At 35.7% G+C, this 18,385-nt stretch overlaps 1 protein-coding gene and 1 pseudogene across 1 annotated transcript; both read left to right on the forward strand.

Moving 5' to 3' along the window:
• Window positions 1–8,427: 8,427 nt before the first annotated feature.
• Window positions 8,428–17,006, forward strand: LOC115455777. Its single transcript, XM_030184477.2, is given in 14 exon segments — window positions 8,428–9,267; window positions 10,091–10,280; window positions 10,482–10,618; window positions 10,927–11,016; window positions 11,113–11,347; window positions 11,501–11,650; window positions 11,742–11,933; window positions 12,078–12,325; window positions 13,541–13,633; window positions 14,029–14,141; window positions 14,527–14,618; window positions 14,880–15,074; window positions 15,771–16,767; window positions 16,769–17,006. Coding segments are annotated over 14 exon segments (3,117 nt in total). The 5' UTR covers window positions 8,428–9,120.
• Window positions 17,007–17,788: 782 nt separating this feature from the next.
• Window positions 17,789–18,385, forward strand: part of LOC119190896 — a 19,760-nt pseudogene continuing 19,163 nt past the window's right edge.

The raw sequence follows: 18,385 nt of genomic DNA on the forward strand, positions 1-18,385 counted from the left end.
CGGAGCAATATGATTCTGTGAAAGCTTTAATATCCAATGAGTTGATATAACAATTAAATAATACGTAATGAATGAAGGCCCGACATTAGTCTATTTTTACTATTTTACTATGAATTTGTAGGAGAAATCAGATAAGAATGCTATTTACAGTAACAAAATTTCTATTATGTATGTAATTATGCGTAAAATTTAATTTGTTAATGTGTTTGTATCTTATAATAAAATCCGGACAAGTGTGAGTTCAACTCGCGTACAGAGAGTACCGTGTAAAGTATGAACCTGCAGGTGAGGTATCTAAGTAATCTAAGTAATTTACACCTATTTTAAGACATTGCTTGTTACCAAATTTAATGATTCCCCTGTAAAATCACTAAATATGCGAAATAAATGGTCATCTCTTTTGATTGCATTGATTTAAAATTAAATGTTTTTATAGCGAAAAGAGACCGTAGATTCGAGAATTTGATATTCTAACTTGATATCTTTACGCTTTCTTGAGAAAAAGGTCTTGACACACAGACACACAAAGTTATCCTATTAGGGTTCCTTTTGAGGCATGGGACCCTATTAATGAATAACATTAGTCTACCCAATGTGTAATTTTAAAGTTAAGTACAAATTGTAAAATTAAATATCACAAAGTCACATAAACCTTACGCCACCATTTATTTAAACTGAATAATAAAATTAGAACATTTTTCATACTCTACTCCTAGTCTTTGTCTTACGTGGCATCATCTAGTTTTGCGATGTCAACATCCACTATCGATAACGATAAAGTGTTATGTCGAAATTAAATTAATCAAGCCGTTCTCATTGATATCAACATTCATGTTAACGTCATCAATACCAAAAATATCGTCATGGACACCTCAGAATAATAATTAAAGCTGGGGTGGATATTACCATCAAAGAATCGAACATGTCGATGTTGGTTATATCGATATAATTAAATATTGAATACCAGTTATGACAATATTTGTATCGATTTTTTCGATATGAATATACCACCATCTTTCTTTTATACCGATGTTATAGTTGATGCTAACGTTGGCAACATTGGTTACATAAATGTCGTTTTAGATCTAAGGTTTAGATGTGTTTAGTTCATAAATTAATGTTGTCGATATCGTCATTGATTGTAATTTTAATTATATCGATATCAGTGATGTCGACACTGGTGATAGATTTTGAAGTTTTTGCCATTGACTCCATTCTGTTTGATTGTTATTATCGTCGAATTGTACGTAGAATATAAGAATTTTATATTTGTTCCTCTATGGTGGGCTACATTTGTTCATATTAGGACAAAATCACAAAGATATTATGAATTTTATAACTATAAAGCAATAATGAAACAAATAAAAAATTTGCAACAACATTATCTGACATGGTAAAATGAATTTAACAACTAAAGATGTATAATGGGAATCAATAGAGTTTTACTTTCCCATACTTCACCAAATTGAATAATACAGGATGTTATGAATAATCTTGTATCAAAACATTCGACTGCTGTTAAGCAACTCACTTATTTCGACAAAATGGTGATGTAATAGGTTGTCTATTACATTTCATTACGTTCTTTTGATAATGCCGTTGTTCTATCTAATCGGTAACTACGTCTAGACCTTCAATACAGCAGTCTAGCTACAAAATATATTTTATGTATTATTTATATAGTTTATTCTTGTAGAAATAATAACATTGATCAAAATTTCATATCGGTTCGAGATGGAATGATAAATATGGCTTCGTAAAGGGCTCCATGCCAGTATTCACTATTTGACATCTAAGTCATTAATATTTATGAAACATTAATATAATTAAATGTTCGTGTAAAATTTTGCATCGATTTTCTTGTGCCCTTCATATTCACACCCCTAATTCGAGAGAGTCGACATCCTACATGGTTGCGTGTGGCTAAATATAAAACTAATTTATATTTGCACTTAGTCGTTCTTTTGTGTTTATAGCTCTAGTATCTGATCCGGGTATCGAAGCCAGTACTTTTGGCAACATTGCGCATACACTACTTGTTCAGGATAGAGACATTTATTTTATGTGTTATTGTTTTGAAATAAATACGCATTAATATCTACATTTATAAATCGATAATTGATTCCAAAATATATTCCCTAACATAGGTGATATAAATACAGCATTTTCACCTCCTTTTATTAAGTTCAACGTCGTGCTGGCATTAAGCAAAACCGATCTACCCTAAGGGTCCACCGTTCAGTTTTACAGTTGACATCTGTCAAAACGATTCTGTGGGATAACTGTAGGTCAGTGTGGGTTTGTGATATCAATTACTGCCATGCCAGGATTAAATATTATGTTTAAATATATAGTGGGTGGATAGTGGGATGGGGAACATCATGAATGAATGCAGACATTTAGAGTTTTCTAATAAAGTTATACAACTATCTAGCTAAGATGAGAGATGCGCTGTCGTAAATACAGTCAAAGCTGATTGCCTGGCCGTTTAAACAATGCGAATTGTGAATGTCAGGCTTTAGTTCTGCAAACCGATAAATCAGCGTAGCACCCGACTGAGCTGAATGAATACCTTTGTTCCTCTGGTTTGGACATCTGCGCATCGATACTCCGGGGCGATCGGCCCGCGATTGGGAACTGTAAAAGCGTTTCTGTACGCTAATTCGTGACGTTTCATACCTCTAACGCGCTCCTTTGAGACCTTTGGAATCATTTCTTTAAACGGAAACCAATAGACAGGGGCCAATAGACACCGAGTGAAATTTTAAATCGAATGAATTCGTTATTTGTGTGTTAAGTTTGACTGTCATGTATTAGTTATATTACCTGTAGAAACCTTTACATTAAAATAACAGCCGAATCCTATGACATGGTCAATCCCTAGCATTATTCTATTAACTTAAGAACTTGCAGTTCTCGGACTGAAGGCAAAGTTTACTTGTATTGGAGAAGATTATGTCGTAAATCAAAATACGTAGGCAATATTCTTTATGCCACATTGGCATAATATTGTTTATATCTAGGAATTTTTAAGCTTCTTCAAGTTATTTTGACGGAATTTTCGAGAAAATTTTGTGACAGTTGCCGTTCTGGTTTATAAATCAATACAAATTATAAAACCTGGGCAGCGGCAATGCAGCCGCACTGCGGCTGTGAATGAATGCAGTTTTCCAAACTATATGGCTTAAAAACAAGTTAAAAACGCCTGAGCACTATATCACTATGAAAATATTTTAAAAGTAAAGTATAAACTAAGTCCGTCGTATTCTGTTTTTATTACCATATGACATAAATTTATAGGACTTAGGTTTAAAATAGATACGACGCTGCATTACTTTACAAAATAACAGCTGCGATAGTGATCAATATGCGAATAGCTAATGGACCGACTAGAATCGGGGTTAAAAGACAAAAAACACTTTAAATAGTTCGTAAAGGGTACATTTTGTATTGTATTTTTTGCTTCAAGCGCTGGATAACACGTCCATAGTAAATGACGTTATTGTTACCAGATGCCATGTGCCCGAACTTCTCCATTTCCGGGATACTCTTCACAAATGGACCGTTAATTTATAATTTTTTGTTAGCAATCAACACATACAGAATTTAACTTGCTTGTCTGTTTATATAAAAATAGGTAATTGTGTATAGTAATAATATAATTGAATAATTTTTAACCTCTCTAATACTACTTAGTATTCAATTAGATCATAAAGTCGAAATTATTAAAATTTCATTTACGATATTGCTTCGTTCACGTAGCCTTCAAAATATAGCAGAATAGCAAACTCAAAGAGATTTTTGTAAACGCGTGCCATCCAACAAAAATAAAGCGATGAATAGGATATAATAAGGGTCCTGCAAGCAGCTGTTTCGAAATTTCCACCCACGCCCGTATCTGTCACCTTCGTAACATATTGCTTTTAATGCACTTGGAACAGTATGACCGAGGGATATTGTCGTCTCAAAATGAGATACAAAAAAAAACACGTTTTCGTTTGACCGTTTTGGGGATCTACTGCAGATCCTCTTTGGTCTAGAGCCGAGCTTCACTGCTTCCCTTCAGCACACTATTGATCCTGGCTTACAGGAGTTGTAATGGTGGGTGTGAGGGCGGGAAATTCTCTATAACCTCTTTGGTGTTACAATAGATAATTAATAAATTGGCCGGTTATTCAATATACATCATTTATTAAAGGCGTGTTTACATATTTGTGAAATAGTGAATTAGCATAATAATTACCAGCGTGTTATCAGTTTTTAGTATAACAATCATATTATGCATTTTGTTAAATAACCTTTATTGGCTTCTATCTTGAAATTTTCGAAATCACATTATTTTGTATGATTTTCAGATGGCGTTGGTAGAAGAAATAGGCGCGGGCGCCGCCACTGACGACCCTGAAGCCTTGCTCAACGAGTGGCTCGGAGAGCTCACGGTCCTCACTGCGGTTAGTATCATTACAATTAGCTTTTTTATCCTGGCTCGACGTTTGATCAACGTTGATCGCAGTTGCGATGGCGTCTCCCATATTACTGACCTTAAGGTGTTTTTGAAAATTACGGACTCTTAGGTGCGTCCTAGGCGTTCTATGTGTCATTAGTTCAATCTATGGACCAATATTTTTTAAATGATTTTTAGAAATTACCCATCAAACCAATTATGTAATGATTATGAAGGATGGAGCTGAAGACAGATTGTGTATCATTTTAGTATATTTTTTTTTTTCATGTTTTAATCTTAGTATCTGTATTATTGAAGCTAATGCCCATTTTCGTGGACCAGCTTGTAAAAATAGTATGTGGTGTTGAAATCAGTTCTACTTTTTTAAAGATAAGAGATTATAGAACAATATGATAAACGCAAATTTTTCTATTTGTAAATCTTATTTTTTAAAGTTAGTTGTTTTTAATTTACTTCTCTATAATGGAGATGGTTCTCCATTAGCCTGTATAGTGTATTCAAATAATTATAATATACATCTTGTAAGGTCTGAGCATAAATTCTTCCTAAATGAATGTATACAGCGTCATTTGAAATTGAATATCTTATGTAGCAATCGCTGAATAAATTAACATTGCACCTGTGCATATTGTACAACTAATTACCTAACGGTATTTCGTCACATACAAGCATTTATTTTCCTTCGGTTTCGCCCATGTTTATGAAGCCCGTATGGGTTCTTCAAATTTATAAATTTTAAGTGTATTAATAATTTATTGATTCCGGAATTTGAATATATTGTTACAAATTATTTCGTTCATATTTTGGGAAGGTAGTCTTAAAAAACGTTTCGGTTTGTCGGTAAATCTGATAATTAAGTTCTACAATTATTTACTTTACCATATAAAGATAACATACGATAATAGGTAAATGCTAAAAGTAGGAAGACCTCTATCTAAGAGATGAGGGTAAAGCTTGCTGGGGCAAATCATATCTAGGCGTTCTTCAAGCATAAACGTATATTTTATTCCTTTGGTTTTTAAGCGAAGGCACAAGACCCTACGTCCCTTTTTCTCAAAATCATAATGCATAAGGAAGTTTCTGTTCCTATAATTAGGTACAATCTCAATAACATACTGTGGACTTAACTTACCTTTTATAAGGTTACAAATGGCCACAGAATGATGCAATGTGCACTTTAAATAAATAAAGGAATAAAGGAAAAAATTAAAATGCGAAGATGATAGATGCTGGGTCATAAATGGGACACGTGTAAGTAGCAGGCAGCTGGCAGGCCGGCTGGCTCGTCGGACGCGGGCGGCAGACAGGTGCAACCACACATGCATTCAATATCAATTTTTTTTAAATGTAGTAAACAAAATATTGTAAAACCAGCCTTATTACAATTTTCCAGTTGGCTCAAAGGTTTTATCGTATCGTATATATTTATCTCGTATTGTAGAAGTAATTAAATTTAAATAAACCATACTCCAATTCTATACTTATGGGTATATAGATTATAACATATGGTATTATAACTTGTAACTCTTGAAAAGGTCCACGTGATTTTTTTTTTATTATACTTTTATTACACAACATCTGCCAGCTATCTTACCTTAATTCAATTCAATGACAAGTTATAACATGATTTTATATAAATACCATGGTAGAGTCAAAATATGGAACTGTAAGATATTAGATATAACATTATTTAATCTTTATTCTAACGCTAAGCGTATAAGCTATACTCCCTACGTATTCCTACTATAATATATCTCCGCTTTAACAGGTTAATTAATATTCACAGTACACAGGAATCAAGATTCATATGTACTTAGAGCATATAATACAATATTATATTAATGGAATAGTTATATACCACACATAAAATTTAAAAAAAAATAGCCTCTTCAAGTAAGTACATAGTTCCACGTGGTATTTAACATGTACCAGTAGAGCCAAAAACATCTGTATGTATTCACACTAAAAATAGTCTGTAAAATATAATACTCATACTTGAACTTAATTAACGTCATTTCTGTTATTTGTGGCACGTGGGCTAATATAAAGATTGTCCCAAGTCAATGTACGATCTGACTCTACATGTTTCTCTCCAACATAGTTTTTGCATCATTATAGAAAAGTATCGTATAATACTCTCGACACTTAAGGGATAATGTATCGAGAAATGTGACATACAAACAATATCTTTAAAAACGTATTATTATTGGTACGTGTTGTGCCAGTTCGGAGATCGATTAAAAGCTTTTTCTCTCGTACATCCGTCGGGTGGACTCGTTTGCACACGCAGGTGTTTACAACCACCACCTGTTTCCTACTTTTTATAAGATCTTGTTTCATACACAATCTTAATGGCAAAGTCTTGCCTACAAAAGTTTTATCGAAACGACATTGCCGATGGCGTATTTATTCGGTAATAAAAAACTGTTATATTTCAATATTTAATTTCCTTAAAATAATCCATATTGAACAATAATACTACGTTATTTCAATGCCATTGTCTCAGGGCGATAATTATCTGTGACAAACCGCGTGGATTCCCCGAACTTTAGATATATGGAATTGCTATTATAGCTACGGATTAGTGACCTGGTACCTGACTGATGACTTCTAATTTATTTTATGTCTGATAGTATATTACATCTTAACTAGGAATATAAATATAGAAAATTTAAAATGTTACGTTAAAAACGTGATAACTGATAAAGATTGAAAAGGTAGTTACAACATTTAAAAGCTTATTTTATACAATTCCGTGATATTATGTGCACGAACTAGATTTCGTAGGCGATTTGTAACAGTATTTCACAAAAACGCATTTTTCTTAAAAAAAAATCTCGTGCGACAGCCCGGGAAGTGTATGTGTGCGGAGTGCAGACGTAAAACGTAGGTCACGGCGCGGCGCGACTTGCGTTGTTATATTTACTCTACTCTGCATCTTATTTATTATCTGTAAATGGTATTTTTAAAATTATTTTATAAAACATCGATATTTATAATAAAGTGTTAAAAACCAGTGCACGTGTGTAGATTTTATTTTATTTTGAACTTTTGTGTTGCTCGCGATTTTATGTAAGGATTACCTACTTAACTTTACATAACAAAACCACAAAACTAAAGCAAATGAACTGAATTATTGCGGATCATTACTTATTCGTTCAACCTAGCGTAGGCTTAAACTCAACTTTGAATTTAGCTTTTTGATCCTCAGTATTACGCCGTCTATCCACCATTACACGATCAATATTTGTATCAAGATCACGGATTGAAAGAATATTAGATTGAACATGTAATGGTTACCCTGGTTATTTTAAATGTTCCAATAATTACATAAGCCAACCTGAAAAAGTGCAAGCGTCATGTAACCGTGTATTATTTTTAATAAATTAAAGTTTTTTATAATTTTGTACATCTATGTAGCTAAATGACTGTATTTATATTCTTAATTACGTTTTTATAGATATATGTAGAGCAGCATAGTCTTTATATTATTAAAGACTCTATGTTGCTCTACATATATCTATAGACAATAACTATAGACAATAATATTGTATTATAAAGCGTGAAGTTAAATTAATTTTAATATTACGATAATTATGAATAATTGGTAATATCATAAGGACCATTACTTAAAGTATTTGAATATGAAATATCATACTTGAACACATGGAAAGTATTTTTAACACGATTGCGTTATTTGCGCGATTTTATCTCGAGTGGCGTGAAGTCACAAATATAGTTAACGTCCTGACAGTTGTCAGGTATATGCGAATCGCGAGTAAGCACCGTGGTGGTATGGAAGTGTGCGTGTGCGTGTGCATGGGACAGCAGGCAGGCAGCAGGCGCGGGGGCGGCGCGGTGGCGGCGCGGGGGCGGCAGTGCGTACGGCGCGCGGCCTGCTCGCCGGGAACAGCGCCGGCCGGGCCGGGCCGCGGACTGTGCAGGGGATTTTGAGCGAGGGGGCTCGCACGCACACACCGCTACGCCACTGCCTTACAAACGGCGTATCGTCGCAGGACGCGCACACGTGCGCACCGCGCAGCCCACTAAATACGAACGCGCCCGTTTGGTGGCATACGCGTGACGCCTCCCCCCTGCACTGTTGCCTGCCTCTGCGGGCGAATACCGAGCGGGTGACTCCGCGTTCATGGCTCGTTTTGTAATACTACTCACTTCACTCTGCTCTACTCAAACTAGTTGTCGTCGTGACATCGCGCGCTGTGCGCGTCTAGTGACTTCGTATGAATACGAGTAGCGTTCTTTGTTCTTTTATATAATAAATAAGTGCAATGCAAAGGTTGTGATTGAAAACTAAGTTTTAGATCAAGTGAATGGGCGAGGTCAGTGGTTTGTGCACAATATATCTAAGTGTGCTGCGGTGCGGTCGTGGCGTAGTCCCGCGCAGACTCCGAACGCGGTGGAAATAACAAACTCGTTTACCTATTAAGAGTGCAACTCCATTCTGGATATTTTCCTTTTATGAAAACACAAACACTCATTTGACGTGCGTCTTCCATTTTATTGTTTTGTTGTGTCAATTTAAAGATGACAAGAGGTTGAAAAGGCGCGGGACGCCGGCCTTTTGGCATAAATTGCTAATAGTGAGAAGTGGTGTTTATGAGTCATAGCACGCTGCACGTTGCGATGCGAGGGAAATGATGAATGTGAACGAGCCTAGCAAGTGGCAGCGCGGAGGTTTCCTCTTCACGCTAAACAGGAGCTTTCGGTTGGCTAGCGGCAAGTCTAGGAGTGTTCACAGTTCCCTCACAGATAATAAAAACATACAAGCAATGGATTTTGCGGTACGTACCTACTGTGTACACAAAACATACTATCGCATTGTAGCTTACAAATAGTTAGTAGTTAAACTTAAAAAAAAATATACTTAGGTAAATACAAAAAATACGTGATAAATAAGTAATACAAGTCTACTAACTAACTACGAAACGTTATATTTACAAAAAAACTTTTAGGTATATACCTCCCTGACTTATACTGGAAGTATTTAAATATAAACATGTGATTCCATTTTATTTAATTTACAAATAATATATTATATTTACAATGAAACTGTCAATGGCATGCCAGCTAAAAGAATACAGAAGACACACAAATATTTATTAAAAATCAAAATGTCATGAATGAAAGTGTCTCGGAATTCCTAGATATAGGCAACTTTGATAACACAAATATGTAGTAAATAGTTGATAAGATACGATCTATCGAGCGCATAATAATAAATAGGTGAACTATAATTAAATATCCCTACATCCGTGTGGTCACTATTTTAAAGTAATAAATGTTTTTATAAGTTCAACACGTAACAATTGTCGACTAATAATACTTATGCTCATTGTTTTAAAGACAATACATTCCCAACAATGTTTTGGGATAGTACCTTTACGTCTGACTAACTAATTCTCCAATTCATTGGGACTGCTTTGTATTCATAGCACCCTACAGTTATATTTATTATGGCGAGGATTAGTTTTCTGGGCTTAGTGAAGTTTCGGGGTATTTATTATTACAAAACAAGTCGTGAAATGTTATTGCTTTATTGTTGCACGTACCTGACCTTAAATAAAAACTGAGTATGACTGTAAGAGCATTTTGTTTTACTTGCAGGGCCTTAACTCGTCGAATGATGCATCATCGGCACTTAAACCGTTAGAAATAGTCGCACCCCGTATTGATACTTACCGGTTCTCGATGGCTAATCTGGAAGAGATTCAGGATGCGGATTTGGACGCAATTCTGGGAGAACTTTGCGCCCTGGACTCCGAATACGATGAAGAAATATCTAGAGTGTCAACAAGTAAGCGAAATTTTACTAATACAGCCCCTTTAAGTCATTTTGCATAGTATAGAATTGGTATCGACTGGCGCGAGTTAATCATTTCTCGTCAATTGATACTGAATGCTACGTTTTACCGTCAGAGACTGTGGATTTACTGCTGTGTTCGTATAAAAAATATTATCTTTAAACCTGTGCCTGACCAAAATTGTATATTTCTAGGCTTTACATCAAACATTAAGGAAAAAGAGGGTCCAGGCGAAGGACGACCGTCAAGACAAGAAAAAGAATGCAGTGACGGCGTTTCATCCATCACACGGACTGACTCTCCCGACAATGACTCCGCATTTAGCGACACGGTGGGATACATGTTCATTTATATATTTTCAAGGGAAGAATGTTCTAAAACTATAAACTTTACTTATCATATATTTCTACTAAAATCGGATCAAATGAAAAGATGAACACAGATATAACCCTAAATAAAATGCTCAATACAAACTATTAAAATGTACTATTGCTGTTAACTAACATTTAAGGAATTGATATCAGTTGTAGTTAAAGAGATGTGGTGTGATGAAACATCATAATGTTCAGAATGATTATCAGGATTTGTAACTTTTGGATTTATATAAGTATTTTATATAATATTCATTATCTATTTTAGGTATCCATGCTTTCAAGTGAATCGTCCGCATCGAGCAGTACAAGTTCAAAATGCAAAGCTTTAAAACTAAGTTTACATCAAAATCAAAAGGTAATATTATATTTTCAGATACAATGTTGCATGTTCTTAATTATATGTTTATTTTAATTACATAAGTAAATCAATTCATTTTAATCAACTTTACAGGATGCGAGTTTCCAACAGAAGGCGGACAAAATAAAATTAGCCTTAGAACGAATGCGCGAGGCGAATGTCAAAAAATTATTTATTAAAGCCTTTTCTATGGATGGGTCTTCCAAAAGCTTGTTGGTAGACGAAAAAATGACGTGTGGATACGTTACGAGGCTTCTAGCCGACAAAAACCACGTCACCATGGAACCAAAATGGGCTATTGTTGAACATTTGCCTGATCTACACATGGGTAAGTGTTTAAGTTAAGTATAATTGCTTCGAACGCCTATTACAACAATTAAAATATTATTTAAAAGTTATAAACTATACGTAATCATACATAACTTAATAACTTTCACCTATGCCTGAAACAATCGAGTCTTATCGATTTAATAATTTACAGAGCGGGTATACGAAGATCACGAAATGCTTGTTGATAATTTAATGTTATGGACGCGAGAGTCAAAAAACAAAATCTTATTTGCCGAGAGACCGGATAAAATCTCTCTCTTCCAAACACCGGAAAAATTCCTACTGACCGAAGATGACAGAGGTAAATCAAAGTTGTCTACTTAATTTTAATGATTCGATTTGTAATTTGGTATAATGTGGATTGGATGTTTGTAAATATTTCAAATTCACAGGGTGGTCCAGTGAACAAGACGAACATTCAAGACAAGTGATCATTGAGGAATTTTTCGGTCAAAGCAACGACTCCACGAACGCAGCGCCATCTGTGTCGGGGCACCAGGTTCCCCCCATGGAAGGACCACTATATCTAAAGAATGATGCCAAAAAAGGATGGAAGAAAATTTATTGTGTTCTGCGTCCGTCTGGTTAGTAACATAAATTTAGCTACGCGATGTGTGGCCACATTATTCTAGTTTTATATTAGCTAAGCGAAATAGCTAAGGCGAATTTTATCAGTTTTTAAATGTTATATCAGCTTTAAAATCTTAATCACTTTGTCACTTAAATAGGACTATACTACTCACCCAAAGACAAGGTGAAAACATTGAAGGAACTCGTCTGCCTGGCGACGTTCGACACGAATGAAGTGTACATAGGTTTGAATTGGAAGAAAAAGTACAAATCACCAACTGACTATTGCTTTGCGATAAAGCATCCGAGGCTGCAGCAACCAAAGAGTGTAAAATTCATTAAGTTCCTTTGCGCTGATGATCAGCGCACGCTTGAGAGATGGGTCACCGCAATGCGAATAGCAAAGGTAATTTTTATTCTTAGATTGCATCTTTAATAAAACGCAATAATTCTTCCAATTATTGAATCTATCTAGATTCGTGATTGTATAGATTAAGAATGGCATCTTAATACAACTGCATTATTGAAAGAAGAATAACATATAGTTAAATGTAGATGACTGGCGGTAAATTTACATTTCTTGAAATATTTTTTCAGTAGTTTCCACCTAGTTTAATATCTTCCTCCACCAAAAAATAATATGTTGTTTTTGTGTTTGTATTCAGAGTAATTTTAATTAATAATATTGACCTTTGATCTTTATAGCTAGATGTGTAGTTTACAAAGTGCCCCATAACTTCCCTTGTATTTGGTGGCATGTGAGAATTTAGGTCATTAAAATATGATAAATTCTAAGTTTCCCTTTCCTGATAGTTGCCGCCTCCTTGCGGCGTTTGGCATGACCTCCTTGAAGTGATGTAACGAATTTCCGCATTTGTGAATATTCCCATGTTTTGGAGTAAGATAGGGTGACCGAAGTAAGCTCGGTTTCTAATAAGCGTTATCATGTATGGTATTTTTTTGTGTTGTGCATAAACATCCTACGATTTATTGTTAGTTATTTTATTATTAAATTGTACAATATGTTGAAACTTAATCACTGGTTTTTCTTTACATTTCTTCATGAAACGAAGATTTTAAAATTAGAGAAGCTTTCAAGGGTTCCCTTTCTTTACTTGTATTTCTAGCAGATGATGCAATTATTTTTACAGATTACTTAAGTATAATATTTTTAATCAATCTGTAATTGCTTTGTTTACTTTGTATATTATATATTGTGTCCTGTTTGAACCGTGGTCGAAAATCATGATTAAAATAATGTGTTTGCGGCCATATTATATACTTGACCGTAGCCACAATCAGAAGTCTATATTCGAATGTACATAATATTTGCAAACAATGGCATTCTATATTATAATATTTTGCATTCGCCAGTTTGTACCAACGTTACTGGTTACATCACTTCCTTACTATACATCACTATAAAATCCTACTGAAACGTTTATTTACATTAAACGTTTATTTAATTAATAAAAGGTTTTGCTTTTTCCCATTTGTGCAGTCACGCAGTTTTTTTTAAAGTAGGATACGTGTTAAATTTTACTGTAATTGACATTGCTTATAACTTAATCGGAGAGACAACAAAACATATAGTCTATTTTAACACACTATTATATTACAGCATGGACGGCAACTATTAGAAAATTACCGAAGTCTCGTAGAAGAATTAACTCAAGAAGATTTAGACCATCTTGCTCACGCTCGATCTTGCTCAGTGAGTACTTAGTGTTTATGTTGTGCAAACAATTTGCCATTTTAGTTTTATTTGTTCTTTTATTCAAACAAAATCGATAACGATGCAATGATTGCTGATAATCATCTCATTTAATGTTTTCAATTAGTATTAAATTAATCACCATTTTATCTCTTTCTTCCTCACGTAAGTATTATTTAGTCACAGAAAACAATGATTAAGGTAATTACTAATTAGCATGTTCATCGTTAAGGCATTGTTAAACGTACGTTAATCATGTCGCATGTAATTTATGAGACGGTTATTTGTATTATTATGCACAGTTCTTGCGATCATAATCATCGAGCCAGGATAAAATCTGCACGCGAATGTGTGCCTTATACTAATATTTTTAATATACAATTTGCAATGTACAGATAACGTCAATTCCGGCGAAAACGAACGGTGGTGCCGTGGTCGGCATCAACAGTCCGGCACAATCTACGTCCAGTAACGTCAGTGTGGCTAACTCAGATATCAGCAGTGGCAGGTAGGATATTAAATTGTTATTACAGTGCAAAGCGTTTCATTAATAATAATGCCAAGTAATTATATGTCCAATTAATTGTTGTATAATTAGGCCAAGCGTTTTTGTTGTGATGTATGTTATGCGAACGTCGATACCCTTTTGTATGTTTTATAGAGTAAGGCCCGCGCAGGCGCTATAAACTTCACGAAAACTGTTATTAACAACTGCTTTATTATACTATTAGTTTTTGGTTTTGTGACTTTAATAGTGTTAAGCAAATTCTGCAGCCGTCAGTTTGAATGTAGTTTTTCTTAAGTTTAGAGCGTCTACGAGACGCCTAATGATGTTTAGGTAGCAAGTCTGACTGCATACTGACTGTATAAAACGAATTTTGTACCAACAACAGACATTCACGGGCATCGTCATCCAGCTCCAGTGGTTGCCTGTCGGACGGCGGTACCGCCTCGGAAAGCGCATTCGACTGTGAATTTCCTATGGGTAATTTTTTTATAATGTTTAAGTAAATTACAGTACTCGCCAGTAAATATTACACTTTAAACAATAGTGAAAATATAGTATATTAGCGAAAATTTTACACAGCGTCTCTTTCTGTGTTGTACTGTCGAGTACTGTATGCACCATTTTAAGAATTACTGACCTGTGATGATTAACATAAAGTATTAATAGATTTTTTTTCACTTTTTATAAAAGGGTACTTATAGGATGTGACCCATTGATCGTACTATTATCAAATTCCAGGAACAATAAAACGCAAGCCATCAATGAAGCCAAACATACCTCTAACCTGGATGACGCGCCAACTCAAGGAAATGGTGGAGAAAGGAGACGAGTGTGGCGTGGAAGACGAGGGAGGAGGCGACTCGGGCACCCTCACACGGAGGACCAGGCCCACGCGTACAGACGATTCTACGCTCAAGCGACACCACGCACTAGGTAAGTCCGATATTTTAGGCGTTAGGTTTGACCTTCGATTGGTGTTTTATCCGAGATTATCCGCCATTTACAACTAAATAATCCCAATTGCTTTTTTCAATCTATCTCAAAAATGGACCAATCAAAACAAAGCTTTTTTGACTCATTTTTTTACAAATGACTTATTTTGATTGGGATCGTTTATTAAAAACGGCTGTACAAAGAGTTATCTATGGAGGGGATATTATCCGAGTGAATTATTAATTAAAAAAAATTACATACACGTGTGTCTTCATTTTGAATTTTTGTATTGTTAATGCATACCTCTTTGGTACGTTCAGAAAGTCCTAGGATTTTGTTGTCATTGCTGGCTCAAAAAACAAACAAAAAACCTAGTCTAATTCAGTTTTATTAATAATTTAGATTTAATTACGTTACTTCTTAATTTCAGCTTATGTTCAATTTCCAACCCTCTCTCATCACTTATTCATTATTCACCCTAACATTTTCGCACTGAATTAAATTTGGCATTGGCATGGAGTGGGTGCAAATGGTTACAACCTCTCGCAACTGATTATTCACAACTGTTGCAGTAATATTGTGCTCCAGTTGTTCGTCTTAAAGAATCTATTGTTTACCTAGCAATTTATAACTAATAAAAAAATGGCAAACATAAACAGTAAATATTAAATTCTTCATCTTACTTTTTCCTTACAGACACATCGGAGAGCGCAGTGTACAGTACCACAACGAACACCCACCTAGGCACCGTCAGCCCAGTCTGTCACGAGGCTGCGTCACCCACATACGGCCATTACGAAACCATCTGCCAAGACAGATCCTACAGGAACAGTGTCGATAACAGCTCATCTATTTACGGATACTCAACGATATACGACAAAGTGCAGAGACCTCAAACAATAAATGATACAGAGGATCTTTCGCTTCCTCCTCCCCCGGCCGAAGACATACCTGATGCAATGTTCAGTTCTACCCTGAGCTTAGATTCACTGCCACCACCGCCACCACCACCGCTTGACACAATCGAGGACCTCTCTGGCTCGCAGCTTAGTCTTCCTCCTCCTCCACCAGAGCACACCATCGATGTTCACGCTGGGCGAGTTCAAGACATAGTCAGTCAGTTGACAGCGCAACAAATAGAGCAGGCGTCTCGTGCCGGCCAGTCAAGACTATCAACGCGGAGTATGGAGTCGAGCCGTTCATTCCCACGACAACCCTCATTAGACAGTGTCAACTCAGAAGCATCGAGAACATCATCGCTTCAGTCAGATAAAAGTATATACGGACAACAAAATGCTGCCTACGGTGCTTGTCTAGTGGAACTGCAAGCAAAGAAGTTAAGTAACGGTAGTCCTTCCATTCAAAAAAAGATTACTGCCGAACCCGCTAAAGAACGTACCGGCTCTATAAAAAAAGTAAATTTTGCAGATGATTTGCCAACCTCCTCGGATAAGAAAAACAAAAAGATCTCATTCAATTTAAAAGAGCCAACGCCAATTTCACCACGTAAGCCTTTGCCGCCAAAACGCAACGAAAGCACTCGTCTGTCATCACCAAAAAAGTTGGCCGATTCTAACAGTAATCCACCCAAAGAATTTCTTAAAGACTTGCAAAGGGTTATGCGTAAAAAATGGCAAGTAGCCCAAAAGTGTAAATTGGAACCGGCAACGACGCCCCATGAAGTTCTCGGATTTAGAGTACCCCTTGTCGGACGACTACAAAGAAACCAGCGTGTCGATGTGGGTGCAGGAGCATTATGGCACAGGCGTAGAAGATCCGTTTTACGAGAACGTGTACGGAGGTGAACAGCCACCTCGCCGTGAGGAGCCGAAGCCTATCAAAAAGAGGCCGCCGCCAGCCCCGCCGCGACGCAGCGAGTCCACGCACCTCTCTACACATACGCACGCGTCTGCTGTGCAGCCGACGGTTTGAATCCAACTTGCATGCATTTCTTGTCCAAGTCGCCTCAACTTCTTGATAGTGCTACGGCAAGGCCGTGCGTGAAGTTAACGGAACCAACACAAAGACATATGATGCTTCATTTTAAGCCAAACTTGTGTATAAATACTATCTGCTAAATGTGAATAAACAGTAGCGAATTAATGTAGGTAAGTATTTTATAATTATACTTTAGCTTTTACCAGTAAAAAAATCTATTTGTATGCTCTTCGGAGTTTTAACAAAGATTCCAACTAGCAAAGATTAGAGCATTACTTGGGAAACGCTAAAATAATGTGACGAATCTGTGTGTTGACATTGTCGTTATTGAAACTTAGTGTAATAAAATGTATGGTAATCTGTTTGTTACGGAGGTGCTATTTTAAAGAGGTATACTAAGGTGCGTAGACTGGGTTTTCGCACGTCCGCTTGTAACAGTACATACTTACACAACTCGAAATGTTTACTATACTTGTGAGCACAAATAAGGTTATTTTTAAGAAAATATAAACAGCTACCTTTAATTTTATTCTGATTCCTGTCCAAATTTAGTGCGTTTATTTAGATATAAACAGTCTTCTATAGTTGTTACAAGTGAACAAAGCGAAAATTATTTATTGCATGCATGTGTTGGAGTTTTGTCAATTTTATATTATGTTCCTAGTGCAGTTTTACGGCCACTTATCCATTGTCTGTGTCAAGTCAAATCAAGCCATGTGCACCCACCGCTGGGCCTTTTCTTGATCACGCCACTTTTTCGGTCCGGTTTATTCGCGATGTCATCTTGCCCAATGGTAAGTCTGGTCCAATTGCCGAAATCCCGCCTATACACGTTATTTATGCAATTTAATATAAATATTGACGTATATCACTCCGATCATTATATATTCATATATACAAACACTGAACAATGTCCTTTATTAAGAGAAACAAGTGCTTTTAATAATTAATGAAAATCTGCTTTGTAAAGACCACCGATGTATAAAACAGTTTAATATTAATCGAAGTTTTCTTGGAACTGAGATGGCTATGCACTTGTATACTCATATAATGTTAGGTATAAAGCCTGACTTTCAGTTGCCATCTTCTACGTTAAATGAAAAAGTGTGATATTGCCGCAATAACTACGCAATATTACAATAATTACCAACCACGTATTATGTTTTATTTTGTTAGTTTTTTATGAATAAGTCACGGCGATTTAACCGATATGAAGACTTACAATATTTTGAATTTGGAAAAGGGACAAATTGAAAATACAGAACTCCAACGTGTTTGATCTCAGTGTACCCGCAGTAAGTGTTATATTTATGTTTGGGCTGTGATACTATCGCGTCTGGTTTGTTTTCGATGACCTAGCTGAGGATACGAGA

The sequence above is a fragment of the Manduca sexta genome, chromosome 27 (assembly GCF_014839805.1).
Source record: "Manduca sexta isolate Smith_Timp_Sample1 chromosome 27, JHU_Msex_v1.0, whole genome shotgun sequence".
Taxonomy (NCBI): Eukaryota; Metazoa; Arthropoda; class Insecta; order Lepidoptera; family Sphingidae; genus Manduca; species Manduca sexta.